This window comes from Synchiropus splendidus, chromosome 3 (genome assembly GCF_027744825.2).
Source record: "Synchiropus splendidus isolate RoL2022-P1 chromosome 3, RoL_Sspl_1.0, whole genome shotgun sequence".
Taxonomy (NCBI): Eukaryota; Metazoa; Chordata; class Actinopteri; order Syngnathiformes; family Callionymidae; genus Synchiropus; species Synchiropus splendidus.
In genome coordinates this window covers 21,756,904-21,769,999 of record NC_071336.1, presented here as the reverse complement: position 1 = coordinate 21,769,999, position 13,096 = coordinate 21,756,904, and the positions used below count along the sequence as shown (strand labels likewise).

The 13,096-nt window shown below is 39.0% G+C and overlaps 2 protein-coding genes across 3 annotated transcripts; both read left to right on the top strand.

Annotated features, from left to right (window-relative positions):
• Positions 1 to 397: 397 nt before the first annotated feature.
• pign (phosphatidylinositol glycan anchor biosynthesis, class N) lies at positions 398 to 10,123 on the top strand. Of its 2 annotated transcripts, none has more exons than XM_053859640.1 (29): positions 398 to 490; positions 836 to 1,086; positions 1,165 to 1,286; positions 1,370 to 1,468; positions 1,548 to 1,654; positions 1,788 to 1,912; positions 2,113 to 2,243; positions 2,812 to 2,931; positions 3,053 to 3,093; positions 3,178 to 3,237; positions 3,622 to 3,714; positions 3,977 to 4,032; positions 4,369 to 4,447; positions 4,881 to 5,063; positions 5,148 to 5,287; positions 5,368 to 5,467; positions 6,073 to 6,165; positions 6,326 to 6,417; positions 6,865 to 6,970; positions 7,035 to 7,143; positions 7,233 to 7,335; positions 7,406 to 7,508; positions 7,721 to 7,807; positions 8,214 to 8,269; positions 8,406 to 8,481; positions 8,555 to 8,628; positions 8,717 to 8,759; positions 8,845 to 8,897; positions 9,042 to 10,123. In XM_053859640.1, exons 2-29 carry the CDS (start codon positions 869 to 871, stop codon positions 9,163 to 9,165), a joined length of 2,793 nt encoding a protein of 930 aa, XP_053715615.1. In that variant the 5' UTR covers positions 398 to 490; positions 836 to 868; the 3' UTR covers positions 9,166 to 10,123. The 2 variants fall into 2 exon arrangements, with proteins under 2 accessions (XP_053715615.1, XP_053715616.1); XM_053859641.1 differs by lacking the exon at positions 398 to 490 and adding an exon at positions 511 to 650.
• Positions 10,124 to 10,754: 631 nt separating this feature from the next.
• On the top strand, positions 10,755 to 12,848 carry LOC128756248 (probable G-protein coupled receptor 141). Its single transcript, XM_053860597.1, has 2 exons — positions 10,755 to 10,859; positions 11,707 to 12,848. The coding sequence occupies exon 2, from the start codon at positions 11,726 to 11,728 to the stop codon at positions 12,617 to 12,619; it is 894 nt and encodes a 297-aa protein (XP_053716572.1). The 5' UTR covers positions 10,755 to 10,859; positions 11,707 to 11,725; the 3' UTR covers positions 12,620 to 12,848.
• Positions 12,849 to 13,096: the final 248 nt, after the last annotated feature.

Here is a 13,096-nt window from a genome sequence, read left to right as displayed (position 1 = left end):
TACTATAATCTGATTGGCTAATGGTGACACATTTTACATGAGAGCTGGTCATGTTGTTAGTGGGAGGCTAACAACTAGTGGATTTTGGAGCGTACTATTTATTGCTCCATAAAACATTTAGTCGATAATGTATTATTAACCTGTACAAACATTAAAATGAGCATCTTATTTAATTATCATATTATATTATTTATTATGCCCTCATACAAACTCCCAATAGACCGGTTTGTGTAATATTTCAGTCAGAATAATTTAATTTTTGTAATCGTAGCATATTGTCCGAATACAAAAAAAAACAAAAAATAAAAATACAACTGGAAAAAAACCTACCATAAAAAACGGAAACGTTTTTGCAAATTCCTCAGACTACATTACCCATCCACCCTCCTTACTACGTCATAGGCACAACAAGGAAGTGCATGCTCCCAGTGCCTGAATTTCTTGAATAATCTTCTTAAAGACGGTTTTGTAAACGCGCTTATATGAGCAGGTCAGTCTTGGTTTGCACGGTGTGGTTGTGTTGACAAGTGTTTGGTGGAAAGGGGACATTCGTGACGAGAAAAAAATGTTACGGTTCTAAACTTTGTTGTCCATTGCGATACTGTCGTGAATGGTGCTGTATTAACTGGTGTGTATGTCATTTAATTCAGGTAAGACTGAATTGTTCTTCGACAGATTATGCGTTGAGATGTTTGACACTCACAAATACGTTTTATTTTAATAAAACCTGTGAGTTTCAATTTCGGCTCAGGCAACTATTAACTAGAATCCTCATTGTTTATAATGATGTACTATTTGTGAATTTAAAATTAAATTTTCCACTTCTCATTTTCAGGAATGTCTTCGTGCTAATCCTTAATCCTCCTAAATGAGGGTGATAACGTTCTTCGTGGTCGGGCTGACAGTCCATGTTGTCTTCTTCCTGTCCATCTTTGATATCTACTTCACCTCCCCTCTGGTCCATGGCATGACCCCACAGTCCACTCTTCTTCCTCCTCCTGCCTCCCGGTTGGTCTTAATAGTGGCTGATGGGCTCAGGGCAGACAGTCTCTTCTCCAATGGTTCATCCAGGGCCCCATATTTAAGGTTGGCTGAAACATTTTTTTTAACACAGCAAAAATTTTGTATACATCCTTGCATGTGTTTTCTGTTTACCGCCTACAGATCAATCATTGAGGGTAAGGGTACCTGGGGTGTGTCGCACACTCGTGTCCCCACTGAGTCTCGTCCTGGTCATGTTGCACTTATTGCTGGCTTCTATGAGGATGTCAGTGCTGTTGCAAGAGGTATGTGCTGTTTTTAGTTTCAAAATTATCGGTTGTAGTGGACGTTCTTGTGCTATTTTGTCCGCTCGTATGTGTGTTTCCAGGTTGGAAGGAGAATCCTGTGGAGTTTGACTCTGTGTTTAATGAGAGTAGACACACCTGGTGTTGGGGCAGCCCCGACATTTTGCCCATGTTTGCTAAAGGTAAACACAAATGCGATTCATGCGGCCTGTAGCAAGCAAGTATTGAATTTGGTTAACATTTTCAAACCCATATCATCAGGTGCCAGTGGGGACCACGTTTATGCTGACTCGTACCCGGCTCAAGAGGAAGACTTTGCTTCTACGGATGCTTCCAGACTGGACTCTTGGGTTTTTTCTCGAGTCAAAGTAAAGATTTATAAGTTTAAATAAATAATAATAACTACTCTCAATATAAATGTATCTGGCTGCATAACCCTAACTCTTTAGTAACATTTAAATAGACCATTTCCAAGCTGAGGAGTATAACGTTTCTTTTCAGTCCTTCTTTCAGTCTGCAAAATCAAACTCAACTCTGAGAGCCAACATGTTAAAGGATAAGAACATCTACTTTCTGCATCTTTTGGGCATCGACACAAATGGACATGCACACAGGCCCATGTCACAGTGAGTTTTTGTTTTCTTCTTAACATGTTGCCTATAGCACTTACTTTACTCTTGGACTGTTTGTTTCTGTTAATATTGTGATTTTCAGTTTTTAGAAATGATAAAGTTGACATGGCACAGTGAATGATTTGTGTCATTAGGTGTTGGCTGATGCCCCCACATGCACGTTCTGTATATACCTTACGTTTATGTTCCTCCAGGGAGTACCTTGACAACATAGCTCTTGTTGATGCTGGTGTTTCTGATTTGGTCTCGACTGTGGAAGATTTTTTTGGCCATGATGGCAGAACCGCTTATGTGTTTACTTCTGATCATGGAATGACCAATTGGGGTAAGATGTTTCTTTTATTACTAAACATACAGTACAAAGTTTGGACACACCTCTCATTCAATGTGTTTTTTTAATTTGCCAGCTATTTTCATTGTAGATTCACTCTGAAGGCATCAAAACTATGAATGAACACGTGGAATTATATAGTAGACAAAGTTGTGTGTAATTTCTCAAAACATGTTATATATTTAAATTCTTCCAAACAGCCACCATTTGCTTTGAATACAACTTTGCTCAGTCTAGCCATCCTCATGATGAACTTCAGGATGTGGCATCATGAAGCTTATTAAATAGGACAAGGGTTTGCAGCGCTGCCAGCAAAGCAAAATGTGGCTACTTTGAATAATCTAAAATATGAAACATATTTAGAGTTAGTTAAAAAATTTTTCTTTGCTACATAAATCCATATTAAACCTGCTCCATATATCCAAGGTCTTCAGTATGTATCTACAATGCAGAAAGTAGTAAAAATCAAGAAAAAACACTGAATCAGAAGGCATGTCCAAACTTCTGGCCTTTACTGTACTGTATGCGCCATTCTAAAGTTAATCTCATGCTTCTGTTTTAGGCACTCATGGTGCTGGACATCCTTCTGAAACTCTTACGCCTTTAATAGCTTGGGGAGCAGGAGTGAACAAAGCCTGGACAGATACTGAACCACAAAGTTACCAAGATGGGTACTTAGAAGGTAGTTATATATGATAACTCTGTATCTTAAAACATTGTCAGTGTATTTCCTCGAAAAGAAATGCACTCACAGTTTTGAGTTGTGGTTTTGCTGCATCTTCATGTGAGTAATTTCCCCTCAGAATGGAAACTTGAACATCTGAGACGAGTTGATGTCAATCAGGTTTTTATTTTTTTCCTACTAGTAAGTCTTTTTAACTTGTGATAATGTGTAAATACATGCATGTTTTTTTTCTCTACTTTGAAGGCTGATATTGCTCCACTAATGGCATCTCTTATTGGTGTGCCCATACCTGTCAACTCTGTTGTAAGTTGAGACACTGCACACATTTGACTTGGAAAGTTTTGCTTACTTAGGTAACCACTTTATCATCACTATTAAAACTATTGATAACATATAGATAACCATCAAGTGTACTTCTGTGTCAAAGATATCCCCATGAAACCTGATTCTTTACTCTGTGACATGTTTTTGTGTTATCTTAATTTTCAGATGAATTTTAACATTATTACCAATCGTAACTTTTCAAAATAATGTTTTCATGTTGCAACGTTGCTTCAGTTGAATAATTACATGCCTCCATAGCATGTTATAGTTGAGTGTGTGCTGGGTGAAATTCTGAAACAAACAAATGTTGCAGGTACTTTCAACCTGTAAAGTGAAGGGCATTGTGTTATTCTGTCTCCTCAGGGTGTGTTGCCTCTTCAGTACATTGACAACAGTGATCAGTTCAAGGCGAAGAGCATGTACGCAAATGCAATTCAAGTGTTGGAGCAATTCAAGGTGTGGTGTGCCTCACGTCTTCTAAAGTGCCTTCAATCGAAATGCACTCTGTATGGACAAGTTTTGTGCCTGATAGAGGCATTTCACTTTCGCTATGTCAGTGTTGTGTTTCGAACAAAAACAAAAAAAAGTGTGTGTTAGTGTTGCAAAAGCTGTTGCTGCTTGAATTGCCAGAGCACAAGAATATGTGTTGAAAATAGTTCACCGTAACAGTTGCCATGTACTGTAAACTGATCGAAGCTATTATTTTGTTCTGCTTCAGGTAAAAATGACTCAAAAAAGAGAGACAACCTTGCCCTTTCTCTTCACACCTTTCAAGTAAGTTTCATTTGCGGTCTTTGTTTATGATTACAACCTTTAATTTGTTAGAAATGTTGGGGAACTATGACAACAAGAACATTAACTTGCAGATGATTGCGAAGATGAAGGATCTGCTTGCAAGCTTTCTTCTTCTGACCTATAAAAATTTAAGGCACTCATGCATTGTTTGCATTGGTTTTTGTTGATGGTGTAAACGTAGCTGCTTTTTTGTAGCACTGTCATTGTGAAAACATTTATGTTATATGACAAGCTTACATTCACCGATCCATTTCCTCTTCGATCACAATGAGGTGGCCTCTCAAATTCATCCAAATGAAAATGTCTTCTTTTTAGGGAGCTGACCGAGTCAAAACAAGCAGAATTCATCCACAGAGCTCAAATACTTTTGCAGTTGGAAAAGTATGCAGACGCGGTGAGTGTGTGAAGAGTACAAATACATATATGCTTTCAGAGTACAAGCAAAATCACCTTCTTTGTTTTCACATTATCACTGTTATCTTGCAACCTTTTGGATTTGGGCAAATTCTGCATGAGAGAGGTCGACTCCGCCTTCAGTAAAGACGAACCAAGAATTTCATAGTTAATTTCATAATTTGTATCTGTGAAATTCACTTCCTCTTCTTTCACAATGTCGTTTTACATTGTTTTAACATCATCACTTATCCGTGGATATTCACCAGTGGAATTTTAGATCCAGGAATTACAATGTATTGTGTGTCACTGAGTCAATGTTGTTATAAAATATTGTACTTGTACTGGTCAATAATCCTCGTCTGTTGACCTCGCCGCTTTGTCAAGGCTCCTCTTATTTGCTTCTGTTAAATCATTACCTTTCTCATCGATAGATCTCCCTGAGTCAGACCCTGATATCACACGCCCTGGAAGGCCTAGGCTACTACCACACCTACGACAGGTTTTTCCTGGGCTCCAGCGTTGTGCTGGGCTTTGTTGGCTGGACGTCGTACGTCGTCTTAGTCATTCTCAAGACTCATTCAAGCTTCATTAAACACCCAAATCTGCTCAAACAGGTCAGTGCAGAAAGTACAGTCCCCACACTCTGCTGGCGGGTTTCCAAAAGTTTGACTCACAGCTCCTGTATTTTCTGTTGTTAGGTTCCTAATCGGAGCCTGCTGAAACTGTGTTCATGTGTCACTGCGGTCATCGTCATTTTCCTTTTTATCCAGAAAAGTCCAGTCACATACTATATTTACTGTCTGCTGCCGGTACCTGTGTGGTACTCTGTTCTTAAAGAGTGAGATATTGTTCACTGATTTTTATGGATTTATTTTCTCACTTTCTGCTGTCTAATTGAAAATGCTTGATTCAACATAGATCTGGGATTCTCATTGACTTGATACGCTCCGCTCCCTCGCTACCTCTGTGGAAATGTTTTGGCTACTTCATCCTGGTAGCTTTTGGAATAGAGCTTCTGGTATGTTGTTGTTATTGGTTCATTATTATCATTAGAGTCATATTTGTGTGTGTCATTCATAGAATTGTCTCTTTGCATTTATCGTTGTATTACATTTTTTAGGGTGGGACTTGACTAAAAATTAAACCAATGAATTAGTATTAATAATCGTAAATTCTTGTATTTTAATATCGTACACTAGCTTGATCAAGAAGTTAAATGAGATTTAATTCCCTTTATCATGGAACTATTGGTCATGACATCATCTTGTGTGATGCTGTGCACCTGCAAGTGATGCACTAAAAATGTTCCCTGCTAAAGAAAGTTTATCTGTGATTAGTCTGTTTCTATGTTTGTTTTGTGTTTCAATTAAATTGAATGTAATTTAAATACACACCTTTGCGAACGTACAACCATAAAAACAAAAAGAAAATCCGAAAAGAAATTAAGATAAATTAAAAAAAAAAATAATTACGGTACATCGAAAGTCTCTGTAAAGATGCTTTACGTTAATTTTATCATCACAGCTAGTGAATTATTATTTTTAAATTTACATTGAATTGCAAATTATTCGAAGCCTGTGTGCTGTAGACGGTTGAAATGAAACGGCGTGTTGCTGCCCCCAGGTGGTGAGTTTCTTCTATCGCTCCATGCTGACTGTGGGCCTGGCTTTTCTCTCGCTGTGGCCAATGCTGTCAGGATTATGTGGCAAAGCCAAGGTAAGAGACCTCTGCGCGCGTGTTATTCTAATTCATGTGTTTTAAGACCCAACTTTACGTCGGTATCTTCATTGAAATACAGACATGTTAGACACAGACATCTCATAGTGAACCACCTCATTCCTATCCATATGATCTGAATGCCTTCCGTCTTGTGCAGTTCTGGTCATTGAGCTGGTTTCTCGGGTGCATGTGCTTGGCTGCGTTCCCCTTGATGCCCGTTGTGGGAAGAGAGGCCAACATACATCTGGTGTAAGTGTTTCCCAATTCACTTTGTGTTGTGTAATCTGTGTAAAAACAGGGTGTTTCGATGATAAAATATTGGAGTAGAATTGCAGAAAACGACCGAAATATGGACATCTGACTGGGAAGTCTGGAGACTAAACATCGCTTGGACAATTCTGTAACAAATTACAATGGAGAAATCCTGCTGCATCAAATTATTTCACAGTATTCTGAGAATTAAGATGAAATTATCACATATAAAATATTTTTACTGTAAACAGCTGAACATATGCTATTGAAATGACCTCAGTGTGACAGAAGATGGCAGCACACAACACAATTAAAAAGCATGTTGTATCTCAGCTGGCCATCTAGTCAGTAACCAACCTGGTTTTACCACGCTAAAAAAATCACATTCACCTTCTGGTCTTTGCTAACCAGTCGGCCGTTGCACTTCCCATGTGTTCTTTTTAGAACGGCGTCGGGTTTTCTCGTTCTCTTCACATCAAGTTGTTACCTCTATTCATCGCACGGCAGGACGCCACTCAGCGTCGGAGACAAACAGCTGTTTTTCAGCCAGGTAAGTTAATGCAACGCTCAGCAGCTCATATTTCTAAAACGAAAGCTATTTTCTGTCCCGTCAGATGCTGCATGTGTTCATGTGTGCGTTCATATCATACCTGACGCACTTGAGCCTGCGGCAGAAGCAAGGCCTGCCACTTCTCAACCAGATTATCAGCTGGGTGACATTAGGTCGGTGCTAGTAAACACTTCAATTTAAACAAGCAGTTTAAGCCTTTGTCAACTTCACTTACTCTCAAATGTGTTTTCCTTCTTCGCAGCATCATCAATATTTGTTCCATTGTTGAGCTCAACGAGAATTTTTCACAGACTTCTCAGCATATTCCTGTCTCTCACCAGCACATATCTACTGCTGAGTACTGGGTAAGAGTTGTAAACATGACCTGGGAGTGTTACTGTGCCAGAATCTCTAAACTGCATTTTGTTTTTCCAGGTCGGAGGCTCTGTTCCCGCCTGTGCTGTCTTGGCTGATGTTTGTGTGGATCAACATGGAACAGGAGGCGCTCGTCTCTCAGGGCGTCTCTGGGAGACAAGAGGTAGCACCAGTGTCCTCAGCAGTACCACATCACCTGCTCAAGTCATCTTCACGTGGCGCTAAATTGTTACTTGCTTTCACCAAACTTCATCATGACCTCACTTCTCAGTAACTAGTGCTCCCAGCTCTAATAGTCTGACACCAATAGACGCTGTGCTTTCTGTTCATATCTGTGAATGATTTAAAGTTGTTCTCCTTCTGTTTTCCGTCCAGCTCTCTACGATCGATTTCTCTGCAAACATTGACATTTCTAAGATTCGACAACTCAAGCTGGACGATATCAGAAGGTCCTATGTTTTCGTATCCTTGTCCCACGATTGAGAAACTGTTTTTGCTGCGGGAGAGTCACCTGCTGCTATGAGTGGACAAGCACTTTTAGACGTGTCAAACCTTCACATCCTGCCTGCTGAACCGTAAAAGAGGAAGTGCACGCATTAACAAACTCATCTCGACAAGTCCTGCAGTGTTCATGCTGCGCGTCTACATTTTTCTGCATTGGTCGAATTGCTGGCAAAATGTTCCATTGGCGATCATAAAAAAAAAAAAAACCAAACACATTTTTTGAAAGATCAAACATCTCCCGAATACAGTTCCGTATTTATTCCTGCTGCTGTTTTGTCAAAAGTAAGGCATTTTATATCTCCACACTGTGACCTTTGCTTGAGTGTATACTGTGAAAAGTTTCCCTTGACTACAGGTGATCCAGGTATTCTTCATCATAACAGCTTTCTTTGGCACGGGAAACATAGCATCCATCAACAGGTACTGATCAATGTTTATTCCAACATTTCATATATATATATATATATATATATATATATATATATATATATATATGAAGAAGAAGAAGACTTAACTATAGGTCACAGGTCATCTTTCTCCTCTTCCCTTGTGACAGTTTTGACCCAACATCTGTTTATTGCTTCCTCACTGTCTTCAACCCCTTCATCATGGGAGGGCTGATGATGTGGAAGGTAATGTCCGCCTCTGATATCCTCATAAGCTCATGAACCCTCTCACGATCCTCCTTTTGTTTGTATATTTTAGGTTATTATTCCCTTCATTATAGTCATGTGTACGTTTGAGACTATTCAGGTTGTGACACAGCTTTCAGCAAGAAGGTAACCCCCCTCCTTCTTCTTGAATCTGCCATCATTCTTTAAACCTCAAACACTCTTTATAGTTTTTTTTCTCTCTCTCTTTTTAAAGCTTATTCCTCATCGTCTTGGTCATCTCAGATTTGATGGCTTTGGTATAAAACCTTCCTTATTTATTTAAAAAATGTCCCACTATCACTACAATCCGTCTGAACCCGTTTACTGACACTTCCTCCTCAGCATTTCTTCTTCCTGGTTCAAGACTATGGAAGTTGGCTGGACATTGGCACAAGGTAAAGAAACTACTTGTATTTGTGTGTGGCCCTGCCACAGAATGCACAAGATGAATTCATTCACCTTATTCTTCCTGTTTTTAACGTTCACCTGCAACCCTGGTATTTGATGCCTCTGACAATAAACCTTCTTTTCTCTGGCAGCATCAGCCACTATGTGATCGTGATGTCAATGACTATCTTCCTCATGCTGCTCAGTGTGGTCACACACATTTTTACCACAAGAAGACTGGTTATTTGCAGGAGACCAAAGATGCATTTCCCCTGACAACTCAACGCACGAGAGACCATGAGTATGTGTCAGTACTCTTCATTTAAATGTTTTTTTTTTTTTTAGAACCATGCATTGACCTGAACATAGACAGTGTCATACAACAGCAGAAATATCGCACATCATTTTCTATGAACGTTCATTTTTAAAGCAAATTGCACTGAGCTATAACTGGTATTCATGCCTTTGTACAACATTCATGACTATAACAGAACAGAGTGCATTTTTAAATCATGTCTATTCCAAAGTGAATTCCTACTTGAATTTTGTTGTGTACATATTGTGTTTGTTGGCAGAGATGCAGAATGTGAAACTCAGTGTTGGTTTTTAAGGGAATGTATTTATTCTAATATTATAGCTGTATTTTTTTAGATCATTTTTAATGGAAAATAAATGACTACACTTCATATGATGTCATGTTGATCATTACAGGCAGAATTTTGTTGACAAATGTGTTATGTTTCAAATGTTTTTTTTAATGTGGTATTTGATGGAATTAGTAGTTTGGATTTATGAAAAAAATATGGAAAGTAAAATGACAATGTATATTATGACAGAATGAAGACTAAATGTGTTTGAGATTTACAAATAGTCAAATTAAATTATATATGAAATTAATTTAATACTATTTTGTCTCCATCCTCAATCAAGCCATGAAAAACTTAAAATGAGTGAAAAGTATAACAACAGTAATAATGATAGTGTTCATAATAATGACAAGGCCTGTAATACAAATAAAATTTAATCCCATTTTTCCCCATTTTCTTCTCACAGTTTGAGTCAAACATTGAGTTGTTTTTTTTTGTCCCGAACAGATACACTCATGAGTGGCAAACTGCAGCTGTGAAAACCACAAAATTATTATTATTATTATTAGTATTACTACTACTACTAATAATAATAATGATAATAATAAGAATGATAATAATAATTATTATTATTATTAAAAGGACAAACTGGCCTGAGCCAATCCTGATGACATATTTTGCATGGGACTATATGTTGCAATATGAAATTTTTTCCCTGAGTCCTTGTTGAAAAACTTTATTTACATCTGCGCTTAAATGTATGCAGGAGAAGATTAAAGAAGCTGAAAATGAAATATTCCTGAACCAAACAGTAATATTGTAGGAAGATACATTTTGTTTATTCATTTGTTTTCTTTTCCCCCCCAAATTTCACTGACGGCCATTTTATGTAACTGTCAATGACAAGTTTAGGACGTTGTTGATACATACATACATACATACATATATATATATATATATATATATATATATATATATATATATATATATATATATATATATATATATATATATATATATATATATTTGACACTGTGTTGTCTGTTCTGTGCATCTAAACGAGAACTCTGAACCAAAATATTGTGTTCTACCTTATAAACCCTGAGTTAATCTGAGAGAAAACGTTCGACTATCTGTGTAGTTTTTTTTTTTTTTGCTTCCGAGATCCGATCGCGCTCATGCAAAACAGATATCGGAGGAAGCTTTGGCAAAACGAGGAAGTGCTCAGCGTCGCGGTTGAGCTGTCAGATATATGTGATTACTTGTTCCTGACTGAGACGACACAACAAGCTCTTCAAACGCTGCTCTTGTGAAACGTAATATCTGTTTGCGTACCTCAAAGTCAAGAAGAAAAATAAGAGGAACCAAATATTTTTTCTCAGAGTAAGTGCTGTTTTATTTACTCTTGCAATTTGCAGCAGATACTCAAAGTGAAAATGTGTTGTTTTGTTACTTGGTTGTGGATTTTATTGTATTTTTTCTTCTGTTTTGTGTATGAAAGTGATGTGTATTTGTTTTTATGACAATCGTTAATATTGTGGAACGTTGTTGACGTGCAGGACAAAATATGTGGTATACAACCTTTCCCAGAACAAATGGACGCGGGGCCCATTCAAGCCCATTCATTCCTCTTCATTTGTCAACAACCATATTTAATCTACTTACACGTAAACAAACTAAACCTTGTGAAATGACATGAAACCATGAGATCATTGCAAAGATATTTATTTGTCATCGAAAAGTCCAACCAACAGCAGAACCAGGTGCAAGTCATATTCATCAAATGTACTAAAGTGGAAAAAATACAAATTTATGCAAACTGTTGCGAAAATCGCCATAAAATGTTCTAATTCATTTTCAAAAACGCTTCAACAGATGCTGTCATGAACAGTTTTTACTGTTGGGGGCGGTGGCATCACTTTATCATTGTTTCTTTTCAAGAACTTCTCCATAGTTGTTGACTATCTCAGATTTGTAGCTGTCAAGTCAATTCAGTGACTCACTACTGCCACCATCCGTGGCTAATGCATTAAAACTGAGCGTCTTGCTGTCCTCACGGCCCAAAGGTCTAAAACAAGAAAACTTTTAGCGGCCCTCTAGGAGGCGCTCGCCGCCCAACCATGGGCCCCGGCCTTATGGTTAAGAATCATTGGTATAGAAGGTAATTGGTAAGAATTTTATTGGGCATCCTGTGAAAACAAATAAATAATCATGATAATTCTGCCCTTAGGTTTCATCTGCATCAGAGGATGAACAGTACAACGCCGACCGTGAACCAGGGCGCGTACCATTCTGTCCTCGTCGCCATCTATTCAGTGGTTCTGGTCTGCGGAACCATCAGCATCGCTCTGATGTTTCGCATCATGAAATGCAGAGCATCCTCCACGGCCTCCATCACTGTGATCTACCTCATCTTCGCCCACTTCATTTTCCTTCTCACTGTGCCCTTCAGGATTTACTACTACTCAAGCGGCCAGTGGATGTTGGGCGTGGCCTGGTGTAAGATTGTCAGCAGCCTCATCCACGTGCACATGTACACGTGTTTTGTGTTCTATACCATTATCATCATAACGCGACTCAAGCTCTTCTATAACAAATCTGAGATTGTCACTTACCATTCCAAGGTCCTCCCCTTGCTGATAGGTGCCGTCGTGTCGGTCGCGGTGTTTATCGTGGTCATCATTGTTATCGGGTTCCGCTACGGCAGCAGCAGCAGCTCCAACTGCTCCAACAGCTCCAACTGCTCCAACAGCTCCAACAACGACACCCATTGTTTCCAGTTTGGCACCAGCATCCAGGATTCGACAGCAGCGAAGGTGCTCAACTACATCACCTGCGTGCTGATCATTGTGGTGACCGTGGTGTTGACTGCACTTCAAGTGAATGTCCTGCGGCTTCTCAACCTGAATAATGGACAAGGATGCACGCAACAGCTGGACTATGGGATTCATCAGAAGAGCCTGTTGTTTGCCGTCATCATGCTGGTCTGTTTTGTCCCTTACCACGCTTTCCGGTTGAATTACTTGGAAAACGTGGAACAACTACAGAATATCAATGAAGTCTTCCTGAGTCTGACCACTTTCAACTGCTTGGATCTACTCACCATCTTAGGTGGACAATCTTGCAAGAAGTGCTTACCATAGCTGACCTCTAGTGCCTGAACAGCTCATGCGACATCATGAGCTTTTCTGTAAGATAATCGACGCCACGTCGCAGGTGAACCGATGCCACCTGCTGGCCACTCTCTTCTACCTGTTCAAGCGCTCTGCTTCGGTTTCCGTTTTTCAGAATGCAACTCATTTTTCACTCACCGATTTTAAGTAAATATACGGTCATACAGTGTTGTTTGGGTACACTTGACATTTATGTACATAACTGAAGTGTCCGTGTGAAAGAGACAAATAAATGTTTAACAATGTTACTCGTTCACTATTGTTTTGTGAAACATTACCTCAGAGGTCTTGGCTCTTGGCGTTTGAAGACGTGCTTGACTTACACACATGTGCAGACAAACGCCCGCTCTCCTGAGCCTTTGGGTTTTTATGGCACCAGGTTACTGTTTAACATCCCCACCCGACTTTGAGTTTGTTTAGTAAATCGATCTAATGACGAGGCAATGG

Excerpts from the sequence above, each read along its gene's own strand:
- LOC128756248 (XM_053860597.1), top strand. The coding sequence starts at position 11,726 with ATGAACAGTACAACGCCGACCGTGAACCAGGGCGCGTACCATTCTGTC.
- pign (XM_053859640.1), top strand. The coding sequence starts at position 869 with ATGAGGGTGATAACGTTCTTCGTGGTCGGGCTGACAGTCCATGTTGTC. Across the intron at positions 5,288-5,367 it reads TGGTACTCTGTTCTTAAAGA|ATCTGGGATTCTCATTGACT; the intron begins GTGAGATATTGT and ends GATTCAACATAG. Across the intron at positions 7,144-7,232 it reads TATCAGCTGGGTGACATTAG|CATCATCAATATTTGTTCCA; the intron begins GTCGGTGCTAGT and ends CCTTCTTCGCAG.